The 27802-nt window shown below is 40.8% G+C and overlaps 1 protein-coding gene across 16 annotated transcripts in view; it reads right to left on the bottom strand.

Annotated features, from left to right (window-relative positions):
- Positions 1-164: 164 nt before the first annotated feature.
- pde4dip (phosphodiesterase 4D interacting protein) overlaps positions 165-27802 on the bottom strand; it is a 425654-nt gene continuing 398016 nt past the window's right edge. For 5 of the 16 annotated variants that reach the window (XM_078218377.1, XM_078218378.1, XM_078218362.1 and 2 more), the window contains 12 exons: positions 27454-27585; positions 25575-25697; positions 19818-20007; positions 19419-19540; positions 18713-18946; positions 16504-16620; positions 13621-13832; positions 11333-11476; positions 7883-8021; positions 6061-6107; positions 4278-4338; positions 165-1894 (listed from right to left, as the gene is read on the bottom strand). In XM_078218377.1, the coding sequence (XP_078074503.1) occupies positions 1755-1894; positions 4278-4338; positions 6061-6107; positions 7883-8021; positions 11333-11476; positions 13621-13832; positions 16504-16620; positions 18713-18946; positions 19419-19540; positions 19818-20007; positions 25575-25697; positions 27454-27585 (1661 nt within the window). In that variant the 3' untranslated portion in view covers positions 165-1754. Of the gene's footprint in view, positions 1895-4277; positions 4339-6056; positions 6108-7882; positions 8022-11332; positions 11477-13620; positions 13833-16503; positions 16621-18712; positions 18947-19418; positions 19541-19817; positions 20008-25574; positions 25698-27453; positions 27586-27802 lie in introns of all 16 variants that reach the window. The other 11 variants (XM_078218366.1, XM_078218367.1, XM_078218364.1 and 8 more) reach the window with 10 other exon arrangements.

The raw sequence follows: 27802 nt of genomic DNA, 5'->3' as shown, positions 1-27802 counted from the left end.
AGACATCTTTGGAAACTATCCAATATAATCAGGTACGAATATCAAGAGATAAGCAATTTGGCACAGACTGACTAATCAGATTGAGGACCTTTCTATTTATCCAACAAGCTATGTGAGTGTTAATTTTTAAAATTCTTAGAGCACTAAGGAGAGAGAAGTCAAACGGGCATCGAGCATTTAATGTTTTTATTATTTGGACCATTAAATGAAAACAAATTATTGTTTCAAACATTAAATGCACATCTTTTAGATTTTCACAGAATTACTTTCCCAAAACAATCCAGGAAACGCACCACTTTTTATTTCCCAGAACTGTGTCATACACACATTGCTACGCTCTATCATACAAATGAATGTATATACACCGGGAAAATATATACAGCCTGAAAGAGGAACACTATATAATCATTATATACGCTTTGTACAGTATACAGCTGTGCCATAGAGACACCTATTGCATCATCATCTTCTGTAACCTATAATGTTTTAAAATAAACCATTTACAGGCTACTAAATGCAGGAACTCTATGATTTCTACCAAACATCAGTGATCAATTATCATTTGCTTAGACCACGAAAAAGAACTTCTGCCCTTTTCTCAATGGATTTCCTGAGGAGCGACCCCAGTCCTCCTTGATCCCTGGCTTATTTTAACTTAATTACACAATGACCATGCAAAACAGAAATGAAAAACACATGCGCGCAAAGCTTCGGCACCACATATTTACTGATTATTGAAGATGCTTTATAAGCCTGTTCACGTGTGTGTGTGTGTTTGTGTGTAAGATGCACAAAAGCATACATACACACCACATATTTGCCGCCAAGATGTATATACAGCTCAGGCAAAAAACAATACCAGTGCTAAATTTATCTACTATTTCTAATAGTGTACAATAGAAAATACAAAGTAATCCAGCCCTGTCTTAACTCTGTACCGTACTCTCACCCACCATGTTACGTTATTAAATCAGAAAGCTGTATCATAACAATGTTCATGATGCTAGATACGGTTGTTGAGGCTTATAAATATAATTTTGTCTTATTCCAGTGCTTGATAAAGCTAATATTGCAGCAGTTGGCCGCAAATGGCAAACTTATTGCACATCCTTTCTTATGACTATGCTTGGTGAACATTTTATTCAGTAGCAAATGTTGTTGGGATGTATATTTTTCTGTTTTAAATTGCACGAACTCATACAAGGACATTCACCAAAGCTATCATTAGACTCAATGTTTCTTGATCTGGCATATATTATATTTTAATGTGATCACAAATGCATTTATATTAATATATAATAACTTAACGTAGTTCTTTTGACCAGGATTTTTCTTGCATGTTGAGACAGTCAAAATATATTACCTTTTAACCTTTCTCACTGGGCCCTAAAGCTTTAAGGTAATGTTTTAAACAAGTCTGCAAGGCTCTTAGCCTTTGTGGGGACAAAAGATGGCAAGTTTGTTTGATGAATAACTCTACCCACAAGTACAAGACTTCCCGTTTCAAATTTTTGCACAAGACACGAAAAGTAATCAACTGTTCATTGTTTTATACAGCATCGTCAGGAAGTCACTGTTAGGTTTGTATTATGTAGAATAGTTCTGTCTGGAAACACAAAAGATGTTGTTTACTTTTGTTTTCAAATGCTGTTGTACTAAATTATTTTTGTAGGATAAGATTCCAAGATTGTTGTGTATTTTGTTTAGAAAGGGGCAAAGAGGTAACTGCTTCAGTAGTTTGCTACATTTCTGACTTAAACCAGGTTGGGACCATATCTTTCATCCTTCCCAGACAGTGAACTTTGACTCAGACTTCTTGCTTCAGCTTTTGGAAAAATGGGATTCACGAAGTTCCAGCTTCCGGGACAGCTGTAACCAAGCTTTGAGATTTCTGCTGAAAAAGTAATTGGAAAGGAAAAAATATTACCATCAACATACAAGGCGAGGTAAAACACAAAATAATACAGTAATAATTAAGCCGAGCACATATTCAACACAAGGAATGTTTCCAATATGAACACTTTATGGTACTGGTGCAATGAATGATTATGCCAAGCACAACTTTTGAAACTATTTGTCCTGTCATTCTCTTGCAAAATTTATGCAACTTGCGCTGGTCTGTGAATTTGAAAAATACCACCAAATGCAATATGGGACAACAGCCTGTTACAATTTTTAATTGATATTTAATCAAGAAACTTCCCTCCTACAAAATGCAATCCCCAAGGAGCATTCCTTTTTAGTTGGGCACACAATTCTGCCCAGCTCATTTGGTAGAATCAAATAGACTGAGGTCTACTGAGGTTAATCCAGGCCAAAGAATATTTCAAATTAACATTTTAAATTCTTGCTGCTAAACTTTGCTAAGTATTCCAATCCTAGCAAAAGACTTACCCCCTATTTCTCCTGTCTCAGAATTATAGAATTGTTAGGCACAGAAAGAGGCCATTTGTTCCATTGTGTCCATACTGGCTTTGTAAAAGTAGCTCATCTCATCTCTTCACTCCCCTCCCTTTTCTTAATATCCCTCTAAATTTTTCTCTTCAGATGATTTCCAGTTCCCTTTTGAATCGCACAGTTGAATCTGTCTCTACCAGTGGAATTAGAACATTATCTATGCTGTTATTTATAAAACTCAGGATTCCATATGCTTTATTAACTTCTTTCTCAAATTGCCCTCAATGATTTGTGCAGATATACCCCAGATCTCTCTCTACTCCGCCTTTAGAATTGTACCCTTTATTACCACTCATTCTTCTGACCAAAATGTATCACTTCACACTTTCTGCAATAAATTATATTGGCCACATGTCTGCCTATTCCATCAGCCTATGTCATCTTGAAGTTTATCACCATCTTCCATAGTTCACAATACTTCCAAGTTTGTGTTATCTGCAAATTTTGAAGAGTCAGTAGCCAAAGTACTCAGATTTAAGTATTTGCCAGAAGACATGGAGAATGGACTGAATGGCCTCTTTCTGTGTATTATAATTCTCTCCTTAAACCTTTGTCTTTCTAAAATGCTCCTTAAAAATCTATCCCTTGTTGTAATATCCCCATATGTGGATTAGAGTTAACTTTTGTTTGATAAATCCAGTGAAAAGCCTTGAGATATTTTACTATATAAAAGGCAGTGTATAAATGCCAGTTGTTACATAATTCTATAAAACACAGTCAGATCTGAATATTTACAATAGACTTGTAGGAATCAACAAAATATTTGGAACATGGGGTGAGACTTACTATGATTGCCACATGCATTGGCATCATAAAGGGAAACTGCTATTTCACTATTCCTGGACAGTTTAAATAAACTGCGTGGAAATGTAAACACTAAATCAACCTCCACAATGCATTCATTATAATAGTAATGATATAGATATGATATAGTTGCCGGCGTTGGACTGGGGTAGGCACAGTAAGTAGTATAATAGTAGATCAATCAATGATCTTCTCCCTATGGCAGACAGCTATTTTAAACAATCTATTCTATATATTGAATTCTTTTTGTATGCAGCTGTCTACTCCACATCCCATAGTAAGCTAAAAATATAGTAGATGAAAAATATTCTCGGAGTAATTTAGCAGTTCTTGTTGTTTCCATGTTATTATACTTAAAACCGGAGTAACAGCTGCAAGAGACAGTGGGCAATAAACAGCTGAAAAAGTCCATTTAATCCCATGAATTAGCATTACTTGTAGTGCACAGGGTGCAGCATTTGATTACTCCATATGATGGACATCACAAGCATTGATATGTCTGTATAATCTCCTCACTACTATTTTCAATCACTACACTATTTTCAATACTTAGACTGAAGCCAAATCTTTAGGCTTTGGTGATATTTAAGAATAACTTAATTTATATTGTATCCATTAGTACAGTTGTAGTCAGAAATGCTGTTCTAACATGTCTGAGTTTTCATTTGCAGTCTACTTAATGATATTGCAGTGTCTGGGGCATTTATATATAATTGGAATTATGACCTACAATAAAAAGTTGGGTGTGTAAATCCAGTGTCACCTGAACATCTGTTTTGTAATCATTCCCAAATATTTGAATGTCCATAAAAACATTTTCAGATGTTAATAAGGACTTTACATAATAAAAGCACTTTTTGTGAATGGATGAGTATGAGAACTGTTGGATGCAAATGGCAGAAAATAGAGGTGATTCATGCAGCGGTTTTGCAAGCAACAGTGTTAACAGTCAGTGAAGAGGCAGGAGCAGTCTGGCCTTCCATGGCACATGCTAATACTAATACAGCATTACCAACCTTTGCTGTCATTCAGGGAGGTGTTTACACCAGAAATTGTGCAATCATTCACCTGAATAGACTCACAAAAGAGACAAAGGACACACAGGGAACAGAAAGTCAGAAAGGAGCAACAACAGGTTCTGGCTAGGAAAGTAAACATCCTGGAGGTTCAACACAATCAGATTCCACTGAAGCTGCTCCTTGACATATCAGCACTGATGGTACTTTGGGCAGCACCACACTTTATTTTTCTATGAACAAGACAGACTTACTTTCCCTTGGTTCAAGAATCATAGAATCCTACAGTACAGAAGGCGGCCATTCGGCCCATCGAGTCTGCACTGAGCACAATCCCACCCCGGGCCCTATTTCCACAGCCCCACACATTTACCCCACTAATCCCTCTAACCTAACATCCCAGGACACTAAGGGGCAATTTAGCATAGCCAATCCACCTAACCAGCACATCTTTGGAACCATATGGTCTACTCTTCATGTGTTCTCCTCCTATTTCTTACGTTCAATTTATTTTCTTTCCAAAGGGAGGAATACATTTCTCTGCTTGAACCTCTTGTATGGACAAGACTCCCAATTGTAATGATAAAATCTTTTTTTTTTCATATTTCCTTCAATACTATTAAGATGTTGATTCATACTGATGTCTAGTTCTTGGGTGAAGTATCAGAGGGTCTCTGGTTCCCAAAGTGTTCAGTTGTCAAATGCAAATCCAGGCTGTGTATATGGGCAGATTCTTAGACCCAGACTACAGAGGGGTTCATGAAGCCAGCCCCAGGATTGTCCTCCCCATATATCCATGTATATACAGATCAGTAGGGATCAACTGATGGCAACGAGTGGAAAAGGTGGCTAAAATTCCTCTCCTTGACTCAGGGGTGTGAGGAGAATTGTGACACTCCATTCTCCAACTTAGTGGAGATCAGATAACAGCACAAACCAGCAAATAATCCTTGGAATTTCCTGGTTTCTGTGGTTTGAATGAACATTCAATTTATAACCTGTATTAGGGAGGATAGCAACACAAGACTTCAGATTAGGTCATCAGCTGGTAATCCTTTTTTTCTCCATTAGACCCGATGGACAAAAATATCTTTGCGAAGAGGCATTTTGAGATTAAAATCGAACTAACATTCTGCCGAAAGCTGTACAAGTATACAGTTTTCTAAGAGTTAAAAACCTGAAGCTCAGCTCTTCATTTTAAACAGATATAGCCATACACTATCCTCTGTAATTAATTGGTTGATTAAAGAAAAACTGAACAAAGAAGGCAAATGCAACGTGATTATTTGTCTGGGGAAAGAAAACAAAGCAAAATGGAGAGCAAGACAAGTCAAATCACTGGCCACTATTGTCACCTCTGAGTAGATAGTTAATGGGTTACATGATTACATCCCATCGTAATCAGGAAATAATGGTGGTGAGAAAAGACAATTAAGGTTTAGTTTATTCTGGATTGTCCTGGAACCCTGAGTGGTTCTGTGAACATTTTCTGTTTGGGTACAGGTTTATGCCTATAAGTTATCACATACCAAGCAAACTAATCACAATATTGCTAGCAGGGAGTAGTGTTACTTATGTAAGGAGATCTTGGAAGTATTTGGGATCAGGCCTAAAAATAAGGTAATGACTCAAAAAGGATATTTGCACCACTTTACTAATTACATTTGATCCATAATGATGGTACACATTCCATTACAGGGTCTTGTATCAGGAAAAAAGGGAACATGTTTACAGGACCTTTTTAATAGTTGCTCCAATTCGCACCATTCTAGTGGAAACTTACCTCCAAATTACTCCTTGCCTTCTTCAGAACATCATGTGTTCTTGTTACTGAAAAAAAAGTGTTGCAGATGTTATCAGACTCTGAAACACTGGAAAAACCAAGAGCTAACCACGAATATTAGTTAAACTGGTTTCACAGGATGACAGAACTTTCATGTGTTATACCTGAACCATGAATGTTAATAAGCTACACATCCACATGGAGAACAAAATTACCTAGTCTTGTAACCACCTGAGTAGTCAGTGATAGCAGCAGGAATCATGATTATTTTGTTACCGTCATAATCTACAGTGGAATAGGTTGGCGGGTGGTAAAATGACCACATCAATCCCTGATCTCTCCCTGCAATCTTGCTCCATGATTACACCTGACCTCCCCAACTATGCTCCACTATTCCACAATCTCTACCCTAGCATTCACAAAACTGGCATGATCCTTGGCTGTGGCCTTTTCTGGAACGTTCCTTGACTGACAGGTAGCCAAGCCTATCAATCTGGCTTATGTCAGGGAACTCATTTTTAAAAAATCATGCATGCCGTAGAATTAAACTTTCATGGTGTCCAGGTTTCCCAATGATAACTCTTTCTACCCACTCCAAAACCCCACCTCATTGATGTTCCAGAAACTGAGGCCCTGATTATCAATGTCTTTCTGCTTCAGTGACTAAACACATTGCACCATTGATATAATCCGATAAAGAGAATTTATTGAAATGAGCTTAAAATGGGTTCAAAGGGGAAATAAATTGCTCCACCTACTACTGCCTGGTTTATATTAGCTAACTAAACACAGAAGCAGCCAGTTCAGTAGTTAGTTAAATCCAGTGCAGGCTTGTGGAAGGGTTGAATTAACCTGTTAGCTCATTTCAATAAATTCTCTTTATCGGATTATATCAATGGTGCAATGTGTTTAGTCACTGAAGCAGAAAGACATTGATAATCAGGGCCTCAGTTTCTGGAACATCAATGAGGTGGGGTTTTGGAGTGGGTAGAAAGAGTTATCATTGGGAAACCTGGACACCATGAAAGTTTAATTCTACGGCATGCATGATTTTTTAAAAATGAGTTCCCTGACATAAGCCAGATTGATAGGCTTGGCTACCTGTCAGTCAAGGAACGTTCCAGAAAAGGCCACAGCCAAGGATCATGCCAGTTTTGTGAATGCTAGGGTAGAGATTGTGGAATAGTGGAGCATAGTTGGGGAGGTCAGGTGTAATCATGGAGCAAGATTGCAGGGAGAGATCAGGGATTGATGTGGTCATTGTTGGGGTGAGATGATAGAGGAAATACGTCTGTTTATCCTAGCCCACAAACACTACTGTAAAGGTTGATGAATCGGTCCTTCTCTCCTCCTTTTACCTCGGGTCGCTGAAGCCTGGGAAACCCAGTCAGTAAGGGTTAAAAAAGCATGCAGCTTCTTTAAAAAGATTTAATGGACATGCTTCCTGAGAGTGGATTGGTCACCTGCCAGAGATCACATTTCTGTTAAAATCACAAGAAAATGAATTCATGGCAGGCTGGCTTCCTGTTTCAGATTTTTCTGACCTCCCAGTTGATTCCCATTTTGGAAGATAAAAAGTTTCTAATCTTAATTGTGCAGTCATGTGAGTTGATAGTAAAATTGGTGTTTTCCCTGCATAAGCGGTCAGGTTCAAAGGAAAGATCCTTATTCCTTGGGAATATCCTTATGCCTTGATTTGCTGTTCACATTGGCATTCAGACATATTAAAGGGAATAAGAAACACACACTTGTAGAATAAACATGCTCTTCTGTTATATATCTGTATAATATAAAGGAAACTTGAAGTATTGATTCTACATACGCTGATTGACAATGAACTGTTCCATTCCTTCCTTCACTTGGTTTGTGGCCTTCAGTCGACTGATTGCATTCTGCAGCAAGCTTTCCTGTTCTGTTATCTTATTCCTCAGCCTGCAAATCTCTTCTTTCATTGACTGCTCCTGTAATAACCACAGCAACCAAATTTAAACCATGAGGGAGTTTGCACATACGTTAAATTGTACTGCTCCTCTAAGTTCTAACTGGATGTTACATTCACCCTTCATTCAAACTTCAGGATGTCTCAATACACTTTATAGTCAATGAAATATTGTGGCAAAAAGTGCACTTCTTATTTTTGCAGGAGCAGGAATGGAGTCAGGCCAAAGTTTGTGCAGGCATGGTTTAAGAAGGTAGCTGGCCATTTATATCATCAGCTTTCTCCACTGAAGTGGAATTTCAGGAGGCCAGGAGTGTGAAACCTGACGTTAACAGATTAGACCAGGTAAGAGATGGTCTGAACATTGTGGATTCATTTGGATAGCCAGGGTATCCTTTGGAGAGGTAAGGCATCCTTTGGGATTGTTAAAATTAGACATGATTGTGCATAAAAAGTTCATGAACTCAATATAAGCGTCAAAGCTGGCAATGAACTATTAAAGCTCATTGGAACTGTCAAAGCTGACAAGGGATTGAATTCTGGGCTTTAAATGTTTAAAAAAAGGCGTGGAGCTAAAAGAAAATCAGTGCTTGATATTTCATTTTGCCTGTTAACATAAGGCCGAAGGGTTGTCAATGTAGGATTTGTGTGAAATGACTGATTTTGCTAACTAATATTTTTACTGTGGATGAAGTGCCTGTTAAATGAGCAAAGAACAATACAGCACAGCAACAGGCCCTTCGACCCTCCAAGCCTGCGCCGCTCATGTGCCCAACTAGACCATTCGTTTGTATCCCTCTATTCCCAGTCTGTTCATGTGGCTACGTAGATAAGTCTTAAACGATCCCAGCATGTCCGCCTCAATCACCTTGCTTGGCAGTGCATTCCAGGCCCCCACCACCATCTGTGTAAAATAAGTCCCCCTGACATCTGTGTTGAACCTTGCCCCCCTCACCTTGAACCCGTGACCCCTTGTGTTCGTCACCTCCGACCTGGGAAAAAGCTTCCCACTGTTCACCCTAACTATGCCCTTCATAATTTTATACACTTCTATTAGGTCGCCCCTCATCCTCCGTCTTTCCAGGGAGAACATCCCCAGTTTACCCAATCGCTCCTCATAGCTGAGACCCTCCATACCAGGCAACATCCTGGTAAACCGTTTCTGTATTCTCCCCAGAGCCTCCATGTCCTTCTGGTAGTGTGGTGACCAGAACTGGATGCAGTATTCCAAATGTGGCCTAACCAGTGTTCTATACAGCCGCAACAACATATGCCAACTTTTATATTCTATGTCCCGTCCAATAAAGGCAAGCATGCCATATGCCTTCTTCACCATCCTCTCCACCTGTGCTGCCACCTTTAAGGATCTGTGGACTTGTACACCCAGGTCCCTGTGTGTCTATACTCCTGATGGTTCTGCCATTTATTGTATAGCTCCCCCTTACATTAGATCTACCGAAATGCATCACTTCGCATTTATCTGGATTAAATTCCATCTGCCATTTCTCCGCCCAATGTTCCAGCCTATTTATATTCTGCTGTATTCTCTGACAATGTTCATCACTATCCGCAACTCCAGCAATCTTTGTGTCGTCCGCAAACTTACTGATCACACCAGCTACATCTTCCTCCAAATCATTTATATATATCACAAACAGCAGAGGTCCCAGTACAGAGCCCTGCGGATCTCCACTAGTCACAGACCTCCAACCTGAAGAAGACCCCTCCACTGTTACCCTCTGTCTTCTATGGCTAAGCCAGTTCTCCACCCATCTAGCTAGCTCACCTTTTTGATTGACAGCCCCAAATGGTTATAGAATAAGAAATGTTTGTTTACATAAGAGATTAAAAGTTTCAATGTGTATTGCATTTTTAAAAAACCAATGTTTTGTTTTTAAATGTGACATCTTCAACAAATACAATAAAGTCAGCATAGCTCCTGAGGTTTGCCCTGGTGAATACTTGGTAAGTTGGCATGGAGGGGTTAAGTGAAAAGGGTGGTGGTTAAAGGGCATGGATTCGGACTAAGCATATGGGCAATGAAGGGCCATTGGGATGAGGTGGGGGAGAGGTCATTGGTTGGCATAGGGGTTTGTGAAGTTGGGAATCTCCTTTCCCTGCACACATGATCCAGGAGTGAAAATCTGGGACTTATGTCATTATTGCTGGCAGCCAATTTGCATACAACAGGCTCCCACAAACTGCAATCTGATAGTGACAAGTCATCTGTTTTAGTGGTATTGGTTGAGGGCATCACAAAGAACTACCCTGCCCCACTTCAAAATAAAATGTTGTGTCCATCTAACAGAGCAGATGGCACCTCATGTTTATTGTGTCCTTCGGAAGACAGTGCAGTAGAATGTCAGCTTAGATTTTTGTGCTCAATTCTCTGGAGTGGGACATCAGCACATGAACCTTCTGACCCAGAGGTGACAGCTGGCACTGAGCCAGGCAACACTGCACGTGGCCCTCAGTAGACTTTTTGTCCCATCTGCTCATGATCCATCTGGCTCTGGGGTGTTATTGGAGACAGTATTCAGCATTGTTCTAATTTTGCTCTCTAATGAGAAAGAATAAGGAATTTTATTCAGAGGCAGAGGCTAGCCCATCATTCTTAGCTCAAATGAAAGGTTTATTCATCAACTCTTCACTGACATCATTTAAATCTGGCCTTCTCAGGATGACTATTTGAGCACTGTTTTACATCACATTATCACTGCCATAGTGCAGAATTTTGAAATACAACAGATCTGCTTTCACACCAGTCACTGATTACAATTGCTGCCAGTGATAAAGCAGTCAGTAATAATATTAATATATCAAGTATCAGTAAAACTCATGTGAGAATGGAGCCATCAGTCATGTAGCTCCACCTGTGTCACACAAGTCGTCAGGGTGGGTCTGCTTCATTCAAAGTGAAGCATATCGTTCATTCCAAAAATGAAATGACCACTGGACATCACACCTGATGTGATGGGCTTTAGAATATTAGCATGGTTGATATTTTATACATTTTATAGGTGGTGATTACCTGATATTCACAAAAAAGGACTGAAATCTAATAATACTAAATTAATCATGAATGGTGTACAGCATATTGAATCCCAGCTAAGGAAAGAACAGAGCACTCATTTTAAGATGAAATGATAGAGGAATAAACTAATCTTGTAGTGCTGTTTATTATTTGTATTGGGTCTTACCTGAACATGATATCATAACAACTAGAACCAGGTGTAGGCCTTTCAACCTGCTCCACTATTCTATGATCTTGGTCGAAGATTGTGGCCTTAGCTCTACTTTCCTGCCTACACATCAGTGAACATAAAGGCTTACCTTTTGATTATTTTGTATGGCACTATCTGGATTTGGCAGAGCTGCTCTCCAGAACATCTTCAGTAAGGAGCAGGTTTCATCCAAGATTTGACGCAAAGTATTGGTATTGGAAAAGAGCTGCTTTACAGTCTGATGATCCAAATCCTGAGGTTAAAATCAGATGCAAGAGATAATCTATTGTGATTGCCAGTATTATAAATCTCTCCCCATTTGTCAGACTAACACACAATTTTTTTCAAAAGATTGCACCCTAAATGCCGAATGAGTGAGAAAACGGGAGAGTTTCAAAGTTTTTTGGGCGATTTGAAAATGTAATCTTATGACACAGTCACTTCTTTGGACAGAAGTGTGATTCTCACCAATGAAGCTGTGGCAGGATGGAGCCTTAGCTTGCCAGTGAAGCCTGCTGTCGACAGCTTGGGGCACCATTGCGCATGTGCCCGAATCTCTGAACTGGGAGTTGTCCTGCCACCTCCCCTTCCCCCATTCATCGGTGGCAGTGTAATATCCCCATGGCAACACAGTCGCTGTCATCGGGACCCTTCTGGTGGGTCCCCCGTCATGACCCCCTCCGTGGCCTATCCTGCATGCACCCACCCTGCCGATCGCTCCCTGTGCCAGTTTCTCCCCCCCCCCCTCCCATCATACCCTCACCCCCACTCAAGCATTACTCTCTTGGCACAGCCCCTGGCACATTATGGTGTCCAGTGGGCAATGCTCCCAACCACTCTGGAGCTCCAATGGCCACCGATTGCCCTGGCCAGCCATCAGCTAGCTGTGATTCTCACCAGTGTGTGGACCAACCAAAGAGGAGGTAAGTCTAAGTGAGCTTGGACAATGCCGCACAGAACTTGCTAATGACATGCAATGAAAGGCATGTCATTAATATTTAAATTGGCTTTGCACCCTTTTTAGGCATGAAGCTGATCTCACTGGCAAAATAGGGCAGGTAAGATTGTATGAGGCAAGAAACTGGGCATGAATCTGATTTTTGGCACCTCACAATTTTACCACCTCCACCTCGCTGAACGACGAGTGGGATGAGGTCATAAGATCACCCCATAGACTGCTCCCATAGAAAAGTTATAGTGCATAAAGAGGCCATTCAGCCAATCGTGTCTGCGCTGGCCAAAAAAGATAAAATAACTAGCTGCCTATTCCAATCCCACCTCCACTATCTGATCCATAGCCTTGTAGTGTACAGCACCTCAGGTGCCGATCCAAGTACCTTTTCAATGAATTGAGGATTTCTAGCTCCACCATCAAGCCAGGCAGTGGATTCCAGACACCCACCACCCTCTAGGTGAAGAGGTTTTTCTTCTAATCCTGCTACAAATCACTTTAAATCTATTCCCCCTAATAATAGACCTCGCTACTGGGGGAAACGGCATTCCTGCCTATTCCTACATCAGCCACTCTCAATCTTGTACACCTCAATTAAGTCACCCCTCAGCTTCCTCTGTTCTAAGAAAAATAACCCCAGCCGATCCAATTTTTCTTCATAGCTACACTTTTTAAACCTCGGCAACATTCTTGTAAATCTCCTCTGTACCCTCTCCAGAGCAGTTATCACTATTCTGTAATGAAGCAACCAGAACTGTACACACAATTCCAGCTGTGGCCGAACCAGCGTTATATACAGTTCCATCATTACATCGCTGCTTTTGTATTCAATAACTTGTCCAATAAAGAAAAGCATTCCATATGCTTTCTTTACCATCTTATCCACCTATCCTGCCCACTTCAGGGATCTGTAGACATGCACACCAAGGTCTTTCATTTCCTCCAAATCTCTCATCTATTGTGTATTTTCCTTCCTAATAAAATGATAAGGAACATTAATGATTCAATAGGTTAGTTTATCACTTGCTACATGACTGAGGCATACAAACTATGAAGGCATGAGTTTGATATTCTTCCTTCCTGATTCCAAGAGCACAGAAACCATTATGCTACCTGAAATGCATGATCATCCTCGTCTATTCCGATAACTCGCAATTTCATTCCCAACCAGATATGTATCCAGCTCTTCTTTGATAGTGTGAATAGTTTTAACTAAAAACTGCATTGTCTGAACATCGATATGAAGTTTACCTTGAAGTGTGAATGATAAACATACATTCTTGCCTTCATGGGCCTCTGAGGTGTAATGATACAGCTGACAATTAAAGTCCACTACTCAATTATTCACAACATGCAATAAACTGGCAGGTCAGGTTATTGCTCCTCAAATGTCCAATGTATTTTACAATATTTTGCTCAGCAATTTCTTGCCTTCCTGTTCTTACCTTGGATCCGTCGATTTCCAAAAAAGCAGCATTAACACAGGATTGGACAATAGACTCCATCCTCTGAACCAATATTCTGCCCTCCATAATTTGTTGCTGAAGCGCATTGTAGTCATTAATGTGTCCAATCACATGACATCCATTCTTTTTGGTAAACTCATCATCTATTACAGAACAGGAGATCTGGCTCATGGAATCACAGAGGTAACCACCTAAAATAATGGGGGAAAAGGCACACGGACCTCAATTCAAATTTAAATAATTGTAGTTCGAAACTATCAAAACAACTTACTTAAAATAGTTAAAATAACACATAGAAATTTCACACAAGCAGAACCAATTAATTAAAAATGGTGCACAGAATAATTTCTACCCTCTAATGCAGTGCTTCTCAAACTGAAGGTCATGGACCCACTGGAATTGCGAGATGAGATTCTGGGGTTGTGAGCTCTGCAGCCTCGACTGAACTTAAATAGCTGCAAAGAGCCTTTAAACACTTGTTTTTTTTCCAAAAAATGACCGATGATTGAGGCCTGATCCCTGCAACAAGAAACCCACTAAAAAGCTAAGTTTAAAAAATATGTGGAGCTTAATACTTTTTCCACTGCACCCCTGTACCCCCCCCCCCCACCCCACCCCACACACACACACACACACACACACACACAAACACTCCTCCCTTCACAGGCCTAGATGTAGCTGAACATTTCAAGGTCCCCACTACCAACCTTAGGTTGCTGAACCCCTCAGCCTAACAAGTTGCCACTTGTGGTAAGTGGTTCCAACCAGCAAATTGCAAGAAATTAAATGGAGGAAACATCTGATTTGTATGTATGTGTAATGCATCCACTTGTGAGAACACTGACTGTCCTTGAGCCAAGTATACAGGAAATGTATGGAGTGCAGAGGGAGGTGGAGCTGGAGTGACTGTGCACCAGAGGAATTTCCCAACCTTCTGCATTGCAGATGCATCAAAACTTCAGCATGATATCCAACCCAAAATGTCCATCTGGTGATTTGCCTCATCTAGTGGTGCAGCCACACAATAGGCTCACTTCCATCCGTGTAAAGTTGTACAGATTTTCTAACTAACTTTTTTTTACAACAATGTTGACCTGTTTAAAATTGAATGGACAGTATCAGGATTAAACAGGCAGCAACTGGAAAATGTAGGCTGATCAATAAATCGTGCTGCTCGTTCTCAAGTTACCAAGCAGCATCTGTAATGTTATAGCATTCAAATATACATCACTGCTGTAGGGGAATCACTGCTCATTGCATTGTTTCATACATAGGATGTAGACATCACTGGCAAGGTCATCATTTCTTGCCCACCCTGAATTGCCATTGAGAATGTGGTGGCGAGCTGCCTTCTTGAACCACCATAGTTCAAATGGCGTGGTACTCCCACTGTGCTGCCTGTTAGGGAGTTCCAGGATTTTGACACAGTGGCAGTGAAGAAATAGCAATATAGTTCCAAGTCAGGATGGTGTTTTACTTGGAGGGAAATTTGCAGATGTTGGTGTTCCCATAGGTTTACTACCTTTGTTCTTCTAGGTGGTAGATGTCACAGTTTTGGAAGATTCTGACGAAGGAACCTTGGTGAGATACTGAAGTGCATCTTGTAGATGGTACACACACAGTGTTGCCATACACTGGTCCCTCATCTTGTGATTCATTCTTGTAAATCTTTTCTGCATCCTCTCTAAAATCTTGATCATTCCTAAAGTGCGATGCCCAGAATTGGACACAATACTCCAGTTGTAGCTGAATCAGTGTTCTATAAATGTTCATTATAATTTCCATGCTTTTGTATTCTACACCTCTATTTATAAAGACATCCCCCATATGCCTTTTGAACCACTTTCTCAACTCACCCTGCCATTTACTATTTGTGCACATATGCTCCAAGGTCTCTCTGTTTTTGCACTGTCTTTAGAAATGTGTCCTCTAGTTCATATTGCCTCTTTTTTTCCCCCCACAAAAATGTGTCACTTTGCATTTCTCTATAATATTTCATCTGCCATGTGTTCATCCATTCCTACAACCTGTCCATGTCCTCTTGAAGTCTATCACCAACATCCCCACAAATTACAATACTTCCAAATTTTGTATCATCTGCAAGTTCTTAAATCGTGCCCGTTACATCCAAGTCTAAGTCATTGATATGCATCAAGAAAAGCAGTGGTTCTAGTACCAACACTTGAGGAACATGACTGTATACCTTCCTCTTAACTGAAAAACAACCATTCATCACTACTTGTTTTCTGTCCTTGACTGAAATTTGTATTCATGCAGCCACTGTCCCTTTTATTCCATAGGCAACAACTTTGCTGGCACGGCTATTATGCAGCACTTTATCAAACACCTTTTGGAAATCCAGATACACCACATCAGCCCTGTTTCCTCATGAAAAACGCAATCAAGTTGGTTAAATATGATTTGCCTTTAACAAATGCTTTCTGGTTTTCCTTGATTAATCCACCTTTGTTGAAGTGACTGCTAATTTTGCCCTGGATTATCATTTTACCACTGAGGTTAAGCTAACTGGCCTCGATTTGCGAGGTTTATCTTTACACTTTTTTTTGAACAAGGGTGTAACATATGCAATTTCCCGAGTCATCAACAGTCCCCTGCATCTAAGGCGGATTGCAAGATTATGACAAGTACGTCCTAACTCTGCCAATTTCCAATCATATTGAGACCAGGGAGTCAACAAGTAAAGAGATCGACACATAGCAGAAACAAAGAACATATTAAATAAAGAGACATTAAACAAAGGGATATCTAACAGGAAACTAGATAAAGAACAGGTGAAGAAATCGTCAGAAGCTTAGTTAATCTAAGGATAGCAAAGAAGTGACAAACAAAGCTATAAATTACCGTGTCGGTCTGATTTATCTTCCATATTAAAATCCTCCACTGGCGAAGTTGTCTTTGGGTGCAGTTGGAATGGCGAAAATAAGCCAGTGTCTCTAACAGGTGGTGATGGCACACAATCTGCAAAGGATTATCAATGGAGAAAAGGGGAAAACTGTATAAATATATAATTTTCCAATAACAAGATCAACATTAATCTAAATATCATCTATTAGTTGATTTATCGAGAAAGCTTTTTATAAATAATTTTTTATAATGATGCAGGCGCAGAGAAGTATCAAATCACCAACTGTTATGATGTCAATATGGCTAAAAGTTAAAATAATCTGAGATAAGCCTCTGCTTCAATGCTGATGGTCATATTCAGGGCTTGGAAATAATTTATCTTGTAAATTCTAACAGAACTGCCGAATGTTTTCTGGAATAATTTTAACACAACCAGGCAGCATATCTTGTGCTGTATTACATTATCTTTTAACAAGGGGTGACAGCAATTGTGTTCATTAATGGGTGTCTTGTAGGTAAGAGTTGAATGTTGGACTCTGAAGCAGGAAGCTGAGTCAGGTGAATTTACCCAACCTTCGTTTGGTTCTTGCTCAGACTGCTACTCAAATTTCGTTTGAAATAAAAAAGAACACAGTTGAAGTTGTTGAACTTGAATCTCATCCCTTTGTAGATATTCATGGTGAAACCTTGATTACAGCTATGGAGCAGTCTGGTCATTTATCTCACCTTCTTGGCTGAATATCTTGGATGCCGAATGATTAATGAGATGGGGACAACCGAGTTATTTTAGGAACTTCTTTTCGAGCCCGGTCTTTGTATCTGAGGCTCTCAACTGCCAAATTATTTATTTTAGGTAGTTTTGTTACTGTCAGAGTTTCTCTGACTAATTAACACGATGTGGAGTTGCCGGCGTTGGACTGGGGTAGGCACAATAAGTAGTCTCACAACACCAGGTTAAAGTCCAACAGGTTTATTTGTTAGCACGTGCTTTCGGAGCACCGCTCCTTCACTCACCTGATGAAGGAGCAGCACTCCGAAAGCTCGTGCTACCAAATAAATTTGTTGGACTTTAACCTGGTGTTGTGAAACTTCTTACTGTAATTAACACGAAGCAAGGTTACATGGCATAATGTGACGTAAGTGGTGCCAACCTTTCCCTATATTGAGCAGAGTAACTGTCATTTGATAAACCACTGTATTAGCAGAATAAATAACTCCTTTCCAACTGAAGGACTTAACCACGATGATCTGACTGGAAACTCAAGCAGAGATTTAATTAGTTAAGCCACATGGTAACTTCCAGTTTCTTCAGGTTACCACACAGTATCTATCCTGTGATAAGATTTCACATGAAGGCCAGTCTCAATTTTACCGATCAAGATGTGAACTTTAGCTAGTTCGTTGATTACATTGGGTACCTGGGATACCTATATACTTTAATCACAACTGGGGAGCCGTCAAACTTAGGCAAAGCAATTTGATGTTTACAGGGAGAAATGGAACTGTAGGGAAAATGTTAATCAGTACTTTAAGTTTCCAATATGAATTAAATTGTTTAACCATCCTGACCCTTTATGCGCTCAAAGTCTTTAGGCTAATTACAGGTTAATTGCTCTTGGTGAAGGAAGTTTGCAGATTGAGGCTGCCAAACTTCCAGCTCCCATTCAGAGAAAACTGGTATGAAATGACTGCTAATTCTCCTTTTTAAATACTTGTACTTATAGAATCTTAAGATATAACATGATGGTAAATCATGATAAAATATGTCATTGTGGCCTTGTCATGATACAACTGTGCAATTTGTCTAGCATATCTCTCCATCTCCAACAGAATAGAACCCAACTGAAAGGCTACAATTATTTTCAAGTTCTTTTCAAGGTATTATCGATAAATACATTAAGAATACAAAGTTCATAACTGTATTTCTCACATTAACCTAGACTTTGTTGGTGTGCAACTGATTTAAGTGAATGCTGCTTCAAAATTTTACATTTCAGTTAGAAGTGGAGGAGGACTGTAAAATAGGAGAAATTGAGCACATTCCTCAGCCAATCAAAAGAATTTATGGAAATGAAAGCTTTACACTCTGCCCATTATCTCCCTACCCTAGCCTTTCACTTCTCTATTCATTAGGACACCAAGCTACTTCTCACTGCATTGACTTTAATCTCTCTTTACTTATCCATTGCATTTCTAGTGGTCTCACCCTGGAACACCTGTTTACTATTGTTGTGTTCACTGGATGAGGAGGTCAAATGATTGATATTGAGGCTGGCTGGTCGATGTTCATCCATCTGTTCCTTCAGCTGTTTCCGTAGGCAGCCATTGGTGTGGATACTGTGCTCCAGCTGAATGCGGAGGCCTCTGATTTGTGTCAGGAAGTCACTGATGTCAAAGGTGCAGGGTCCACCACCATGGTGCTGAACATTTCCTGAGTAAACTGAGAAGGGAGAAAAGTTACTTATTAAAATTGTAATTTTCTTCATTTATTTCACTACATCCGGTATGTATAATGGAATGTAGCCTGGGCTTTTGTGATTGATGAAGGATGCTTAAATGTTATTTTCTAAACATGACATGAAAAGAAATCATTTTTACACAGGAATTGTAATCTGGAATGCAATGCCTGATAGGGTGGGGAGAGCAGATTTAATTGTGGCTTTTCAGTGGGAATTGGATGAGTACCAATAAAGCTATTTGCTGGGCAATGGGGAAAGGGCCAGGGAATGGGGCTAGTTAAATTGTTCTTCCAGAGAGCCAGCATGGGCTAAACAGGTTCCTTATGTGCTGTAACCAGCCTTAGATTCTATGGTATTAGTTCAGAAACCTAGAATTATCTGCCACTGGTTTTTAGAATTGTTGAATTGCAGGAATGACAGCCTTTCATGCTGGTGAGATGGTGCAGTTCCTACCTTGGAAAGGTTTCTTTTTCCCATACAGCCTCTCGTACACTTGAAGCTCAGACTGGAGAGAATGAAGTAGCTGGTGGCTTTCATTTAGTTGTTGTTGGAGCATAGTCATCTCCTGTATCAGCCTGGGCAGAAGAACAAAGCAGACATGTCATAAGAGGCAAAATAAAGTGTGTTAACCTGGTTCTATAAATTGCTCACATCCTGGAGGAAGATTTCCTTTGTCTTATTTTCAGAAAAATTGTAAATGTTCCTTATAAATAGGGTTATGATTTTGTATCTAACACACACACACACACACAGTGGAAAGTTTCACCGTGTTGCTCACAAAGCTAAGACAATCTTTTTCCGTGGGATCTTCAATGAATGTAAATTAGAAAAATAGAAGATTGGTCTCCATACCTATTGCTTTTGTTTTGGCTGCATTGCTGTTCTTCTCTCAGCTGTAATGCTTCCTCTTGTCTGTCCCTGACTTCAGCCTGCAAGCTGTTGTTCTCTTCTCTCCACTGATCCAGTTCTTTCTCCAAGAGCTTATATCTAGCCCTGGTTGTTAACAGACTCTCCCTCAGTTGCTCCATCTCTTTGGCCTGCTCTATGGAGTTAAAATAAAACATACAAGTTCAGAACAAATGTTACTTTCCCTAGTTGAAAATGTTAAAATAACTATTGTTTATGAATATTTTATATGAAGTCGTAAATTTTACTTTTAGCCAAAAACAAAATGACTTGCAGTGATTGAATAATGTAAAAAAAAAATCCAAAATGCTTCACTGAGGACCTATAAGGAAAATGTACTTCAATGCAAAGGAGGAGGAATTAGGAAATTTGACTAAAAACCTGATCAAAGAGGTAGGTTTTATGGAGAATCTTAAATGCAGTGCAGACACAATGGGCTAAATGCTTTCCTTCTGGGCCATAGCAATTCTGTGATGTGGAAAGGCGAAGGGGTACATGACACACAGTGGCATGCTATTACAGTGAACTCTACCAGATCGAAGGACAAGGACAGCAAAACCACCATCCCCATGTTCCACTCCAAGCTACACACCATCCTGACTTGGAATTATATTGCCCTTCTTTTGGGTCAAAATCCTGGAACTCCCTTTCTAACAGCACTGTGGCTGTTCCTAAATCATATGGCCTGCAGCCATTCAAGAACAGGCTCACACCATCTTCTCGAGGACAAATAGCCACATCCTATGAAAGGATAAAAAAGTATCAATTTTACTAATATAGTTTTGCTAAATTATATACACTGTTCATTCAATGATTTACATTATGTATAGCAACGCTGGCCAGCATTCATTGACACTTTAAGCAGTTGATTAAGAAGTTCCTCAGCCTCTACTTTGCTTCATGCACCAAGATCCAAGCTTGTGACAAACACCCGAATGGATGTACCCAGTAGCAAACACAACCCAAAAGTTAAAAGTTGGGATTTTCTAAGGAGCTAACAAATTTACTGCCTCTGAAGTAACAGATAAACATTTCTTGAGGCAGTTTTCTGCATTTCTGGCAGAAGTAGAATTACATCACTTACATTACAGCACTGCCACTCAATTCAGTGAGCCACCAGCAGCAGCACACCAATGTGAAGGGGCCATTAAATGGAGCAGGGCTTGAGAATAATGAATATCTGTACAAAAGCAAAGTTTGGTATCCTGAAGAAGAAAGTTAATAAGAAAGTGCCTGTCATTCATCACTATCAACATTCTGGGGGTTACCCCTAACCATAAACTGAACTGAACTAGTCATATAAATACTGTGGCTACAAGAGCAGCTCAGAGGCTAGAAACCCTGTGGACAGTAAGTCACCTCACTCTCCAAAATCTGTCCAATATCCTCAAGGCACCGGTCAGGAGTGTAATGGAATTCTCTCCACTTGCCTGGATGAGTGCAGTTCAAACAACACTCACGAAGCTTAAGAACATAGAACATAGAACATTACAGCGCAGAACAGGCCCTTCGGCCCACGATGTTGCACCGACCAGTTAAAAAAAAAAACTGTGACCCTCCAACCTAAACCAATTTCTTTTCGTCCATGAACCTATCTACGGATCTCTTAAACGCCCCCAAACTAGGCGCATTTACTACTGATGCTGGCAGGGCATTCCAATCCCTCACCACCCTCTGGGTAAAGAACCTACCCCTGACATCGGTTCTATAACTACCCCCCCTCAATTTAAAGCCATGCCCCCTCGTGCTGGATTTCTCCATCAGAGGAAAAAGGCTATCACTATCCACCCTATCTAAACCTCTAATCATCTTATATGTTTCAATAAGATCCCCTCTTAGCCGCCGCCTTTCCAGCGAAAACAATCCCAAATCCCTCAGCCTCTCCTCATAGGATCTCCCCTCCATACCAGGCAACATCCTGGTAAACCTCCTCTGCACCCTCTCCAAAGCCTCCACATCCTTCCTGTAATGTGGGGACCAGAACTGCACACAGTACTCCAAGTGCGGCCGCACCAGAGTTGTGTACAGTTGCAACATAACGCTACGACTCCTAAATTCAATCCCCCTACCAATAAACGCCAAGACACCATATGCCTTCTTAACAACCTTATCTACTTGATTCCCAACTTTCAGGGATCTATGCACACATACACCTAGATCCCTCTGCTCCTCCACACTATTCAAAGTCCTCCCGTTAGCCCTATACTCAACACATCTGTTATTCCTACCAAAGTGAATTACCTCACACTTCTCCGCATTAAACTCCATCCGCCACCTCTCGGCCCAACTTTGCAACCTGTCTAAGTCTTCCTGCAAACTACGACACCCTTCCTCACTGTCTACCACACCACCGACTTTGGTGTCATCAGCAAATTTGCTAATCCACCCAACTATACCCTCATCCAGATCATTAATAAATATTACAAACAGCAGTGGCCCCAAAACAGATCCCTGAGGTACACCACTTGTAACCGCACTCCATGATGAATATTTACTATCAACCACCACCCTCTGTTTCCTATCCGCTAGCCAATTCCTGATCCAATTTCCTAGATCACCCCCAATCCCATACATCTGCATTTTCTGCAGAAGCCTACCATGGTGAACCTTATCAAACGCCTTACTAAAATCCATATATACCACGTCCACTGCCTTGCCCCCATCCACCTCCTTGGTCACTTTCTCAAAAAACTCAATAAGGTTAGTAAGGCACGACCTACCTGCCACAAAACCATGCTGACTATCACCTATCAATTCATTACTCTCCAAATAACTATAAATCCTATCCCTTATAATTTTTTCCAACATCTTGCCGACAACAGAAGTGAGACTCACCGGTCTATAATTCCCGGGGAAGTCTCTGTTCCCCTTCTTAAACAATGGGACAACATTCGCTAACCTCCAATCTTCTGGTACTATACCAGAGGCCAACGACGACCTGAAGATCAGAGCCAGAGGCTCTGCAATCACTTCTCTTGCCTCCCAGAGAATCCTTGGATAAATCCCATCCGGACCAGGGGATTTATCTATTTTCAGACCCTCCAGAATATCCTGCACATCCTCCTTATCAACTGTAATACTGTCTATTCTACTCCCTTGCAACCCAGTGTCCTCCTCAGCTATATTCATGTCCCCTTGCGTGAACACCGAAGAGAAATATTGGTTCAATGCTTCACCAATCTCCTCCGGTTCCACACATAACTTCCCTCTGCCATCTATAACTGGCCCTAAACTTGCCCTAACCAACCTTCTGTTCTTGACATACCTATAGAACGCCTTAGGATTCTCTTTAACCCTATCCGCCAAAGTCTTCTCATGTCCCCTTTTAGCCCTTCTAAGCTCGCTCTTCAACTCCCTCTTAGCCAATCTAAAGCTTTCTAGTGCACTACCCGAGTGCTCACGTCTCATCCGAACATAAGCCTCCTTTTTCTTTTTAACCAACAAAGAAACTTTTTTGGTGCACCACGGTTCCCTAGCCCTACCAATTCCTCCTTGCCTGACAGGGACATACCTATCACAGACTCGCAGTAGCTGCTCCTTGAAAAAACTCCACATGTCGGACGTTCCCAGTCCCTGTAATCTCCTAGTCCAACCTATGTTTCCTAATTCTCTCCTAATAGCCTCATAATTACCCTTCCCCCAGCTAAAACCACTGGCCCGAGGTTCATGCCTATCCCTTTCCATCACTAAGGTGAACGTAACCGAATTGTGGTCACTATCACCAAAATGCACACCAACTTCCAAGTCTAGCACCTGGTCTGGCTCATTTCCCAGCACCAGATCCAATATAGCCTCACCTCTAGTTGGCCTGTCTACATACTGAGTCAAAAAACCTTCCTGCACGCTTTGAACAAAAACTGACCCCTCTAACGAGCTAGAGCTATAACAATTCCAGTCAATATTAGTCAAGTTAAAATCCCCCATAACAATTGCCCTATTACTTTCACTCCTAAGCAGGATTGACTCCGCAATCCTTTCCTCAACCTCTCTAGAACTTTTAGGAGGTCTATAAAAGACTCCCAACAGGGTGACCTCTCCTCTCCTATTTCTAATCTCCGCCCATACTACCTCAACAGATAAGTCCTCATCAAACCTCCTCTCTGACACTGTGATACAATCTCTGACCAATAATGCTACCCCTCCCCCTCTTCTACCTCCTTCCCTACTTCGACTAAAACATTTGAACCCCGGGACCTGCAGCATCCATTCCTGCCCCTGCTCTATCCATGTCTCTGAAATAGCCACAACATCGAAGTCCCAGGTACTGATCCACGCTGCAAGTTCACCCACTTTATTGCGAATACTCCTGGCATTGAAGTATACACATTTCAAACCCTGCTCCACCCCACCTCTGCAATGCCGTGCATTGCAGTCCCCATCCATGCATCCCTCACTTTCAGCCCCACTACTCAGGATCCCTCCCCCCCCCCGAATCAGTTTAAACCTCCCTGCATGGCCTTAGCAAATTTAGCTTGTCACCATTAAGGACAAAGCAGTCCACTTGATTGGCATCCATCCATAAACATTCATTCCCTCCACCAATGACAAGCAGTGGTAACAGTGTGTACTATCTATAAGATGTACTGCAGGAACTCACCAAAGCTCTCTAAGTAGCACCTTCCAAACCCATGACCACAATCATTTAGGAAGACAAGGGCAGCAGACACATGGGAACATTTGGGAGCAGCTGGGAGTTCCCCTACAAGCCAGTCATCATCTTGATTTGGAAATTTATCACTGTTCCATCACAGTCACTGGGTCACAATCCTGGAACTCCCTCCCTAACAGCACTGTGGGTTAATCTACAGCACATGGACTACAGCAGTTCAAGACAGCAACTCATCACCACCTTCTCAAGGGCAATTAGGGATGGGGAATTAATGCTGGCCTAGCCAGCTACACCCACATCCTGTAAAAATGAATTTTTTAAAAAATAGGTTATCCTATTTTTAAATTACCTACAAGGCTTAAGTCCTCTTCCTTTGGCACCAAATCTGTCTTTCAAAGATTTGTTAAACTGGGAATCTGATCATTTTCCTTCTGACTGTTAAAACAAATCCAAGTAGGTGTCAGGTCTTAATGACCAATAGAGGAAAGTAAGTGGAGAAACTTTCTTTCCAACCTTATACAGCTCAGCATTTGTGCCATTCATTTTGTAACAGTGAAGGTAAAATGTCAGCAACTAAAAACAGGATTGTACATATAAAATTGAGGAACACAAATCCAAGGTTACACAATGTAAAATTTTGCTCTGAAAAGCACAGTTGTTGCTTTAAAAGAGTTCCTTAGAAGAACTAAAGGATTGGCTGGAACTGGTGAAATAAGTAATTATATATGGAGGATGAAAACATAGGCAGGATCAGAGTACATGGCCCAAAATGTTGAGGCCTATCAATTCTTCCAAGGAACTTTTTTAAGATAACAATTGCTCTTTTCAGGGCAAAATTTTACATGGTGGAACTGTGAATTTGACTTCCTCAATGACACTGCTCTCAACATGAGCTTTCAAATAATTTTTAAGGAAGGATTGTGAATTTTTCTCAACAACTAATGATCCGCCAAACAAATTGTAAGATCAAGTCACTTTGAAATGCACAATTTTCGGGAGTGCAACTTCAGTAGTCGGTTGTTAATTACTAAGAAAAGCAGGAACTATTCATTTTTCTTTAAAAGAGGAACGATATCCCTCAGTCAGCGTCTCACCCCTGGGCACTTGTGTGAGCTGGGCTTGGAGAGTCAGGATCTCTTCCCTCAGCATTCGGTTCTCCTCTGACAGCTGAGTCATTGTTTCCAGTCCCTGAATGTAGATGTTAGTTGGAGCAACAGCTACAAGAAAATAAGAGGGACCAAATGAAACACAAAAATGCCATGAGTGGAAACTCCTCATCAAGGATTCCTATCCATAAGCATCCAACAAAGTATTGAATGAGTGGCTACATGTCAAACTTGCAGACATGTGGATGATATGTCACTTATTTATGATTATTTATAATCACTTTGCATAATTGTTTATGACAGACTGTAAAAATTACAAAGATACAAGTATTTTGCGTAGATTTGTTCCACCGGTCTCAGAAAGAATTGTGGGTAGTAGAGGGGGTAAAGTGTGACTTGGTGAAGATATGATAAAAAAGGGCAGTAGAGTTGTGGAAGTGCCAATGTTAATGCAGGATAGAGGTCTAGGCAACACAGCACTGAAGTAATGATCGGGATTTTACGAGTCTGCATGGGTCCCACTGCCAGAGTTGAAAGTGAGGAAACTGGGGGTTGAGGAGGGTGTGTGTGTGTGTGTTTCCCACTTCGATGAGTGGCTTGCCCCCAGGGCTACATTTTATCAGCAGCAGCCATTTAACTGGCAGCTCAGCAGCATCACCACTAATGCACCTGTACCTCGATGAAGAGGACACATGTCTGCCTTCACAATAAAGGAAGTGGGGGGTTGCAGATTCCAGGGCCAGTCAGACAGGCAGAGTGTTGTTATTGAGGAAAGGCAGTGCCGTTGTTGCAGGAGAGGACACTGCAACCAGGGGTCAATCCAAGCACCACAAAATGCCAAAAATGGAGACCATGCCATCCCAGAGCCCACTGGGAGGTGGCCAGGATTTACCTATTCAGTGAAAGGACAAATTTTCAATGCTCTGCTGTGCTGAACCTCCCATCTCAGTTGCATTGCTGGGGAAATATAATAGGTAAAATTTAGATGGTGTTCCTCAGAATGGAAAGATAACTTGCAAGGAGAGTCATCCCTGGGTTAAGCTTCTGTATCATCTATTTGGCTCGTGATGAGCAGTCCTGATAGTAATGTGGAGGAACATAATATACCAAGCTTCTGTTGCTAAATGGCACAGGTTTTCTTCTAACATTAGATACAGTCATAGAGGTTTACAGCATGGAAACAGGCCCTTCGGCCCAACTTGTCCATGCCACCTTTTTTTTAAAAAACCCCTTAGCTAGTCCCAATTGCCCGCATTTGGCCCATATCCCTCTATACCCATCTTATCCATGTAACTGTCTAAATGCTTTTTGAAAGACAAAATTGTACCCACCTCTACTACTACCTCTGGCAGCTTGTTCCAGACACTCACCACCCTCTCTGTGAAAAAATTGCCCCTCTGGACACTTCTGTATCTCTCCCCTCTCACCTTAAACCTATGCCCTCTGGTTTTCCCTTACCTTTGGGAAAAGATATTGACTATCCAGCTGATCTACGCCCCTCATTATTTTACAGACCTCTATAAGATCACCCCTAAGTGTCCTACGCTCCAGAGAAAAAAGTCCCAGTGTATCCAGTCTCTCCATATCACTCAAACCATCAAATCCCGGTAGCATCCTAGTAAATCTTTTCTGCACACTTTCTAGTTTAATAATATCCTTTCTATAATAGGGTGACCAGAACTGTACACAGTATTCCAAGTGTGGCCGTACCAATGTCTTGTGCTTCAATAAGACATCCTAACCCCCTGTATTCAATGTTCTGACCAATGAAGCCAAGCATGCTGTTGGGTTAGATTTGGGTTAGTTTATCAAAATCACAACCAGTCGAACTAGAATATAAAGTGTCTGAATTCTGATAGCATCTTACCATTTTCTTTGGTTGCAGCAGCCAGGCGCACTTCGAGCTGCTCCCTGAGTCGGTTGTTCGTGTGGATGGATTCCTCTAGGCGTTGCCGCATGGTGCGTATCTCCCGAAAATGCTCCTCCAGCAACTCTGCACCTACACACAAAAGAGATGAAACTTAGCTGCAGTTAATTTAATAATATGGGATATAAGTACAAAGTGCTAACCAACTATTTGTCCACCATTATATGGTGCTCCGAGATCCCACAGGAAAATAGGTTCTGGAAAATATTTCTTGAAGGTCAATCAAAAACAATTCATGCCAACTTGTGCAGACAATGGTAAAAGAAAAGATAATTGAACAGTCAATTCT

This window comes from Mustelus asterias, chromosome 8 (genome assembly GCF_964213995.1).
Source record: "Mustelus asterias chromosome 8, sMusAst1.hap1.1, whole genome shotgun sequence".
Taxonomy (NCBI): Eukaryota; Metazoa; Chordata; class Chondrichthyes; order Carcharhiniformes; family Triakidae; genus Mustelus; species Mustelus asterias.
Note: the sequence above shows the minus strand (reverse complement) of the source record. Positions and strands in the feature narration are given on the sequence as shown.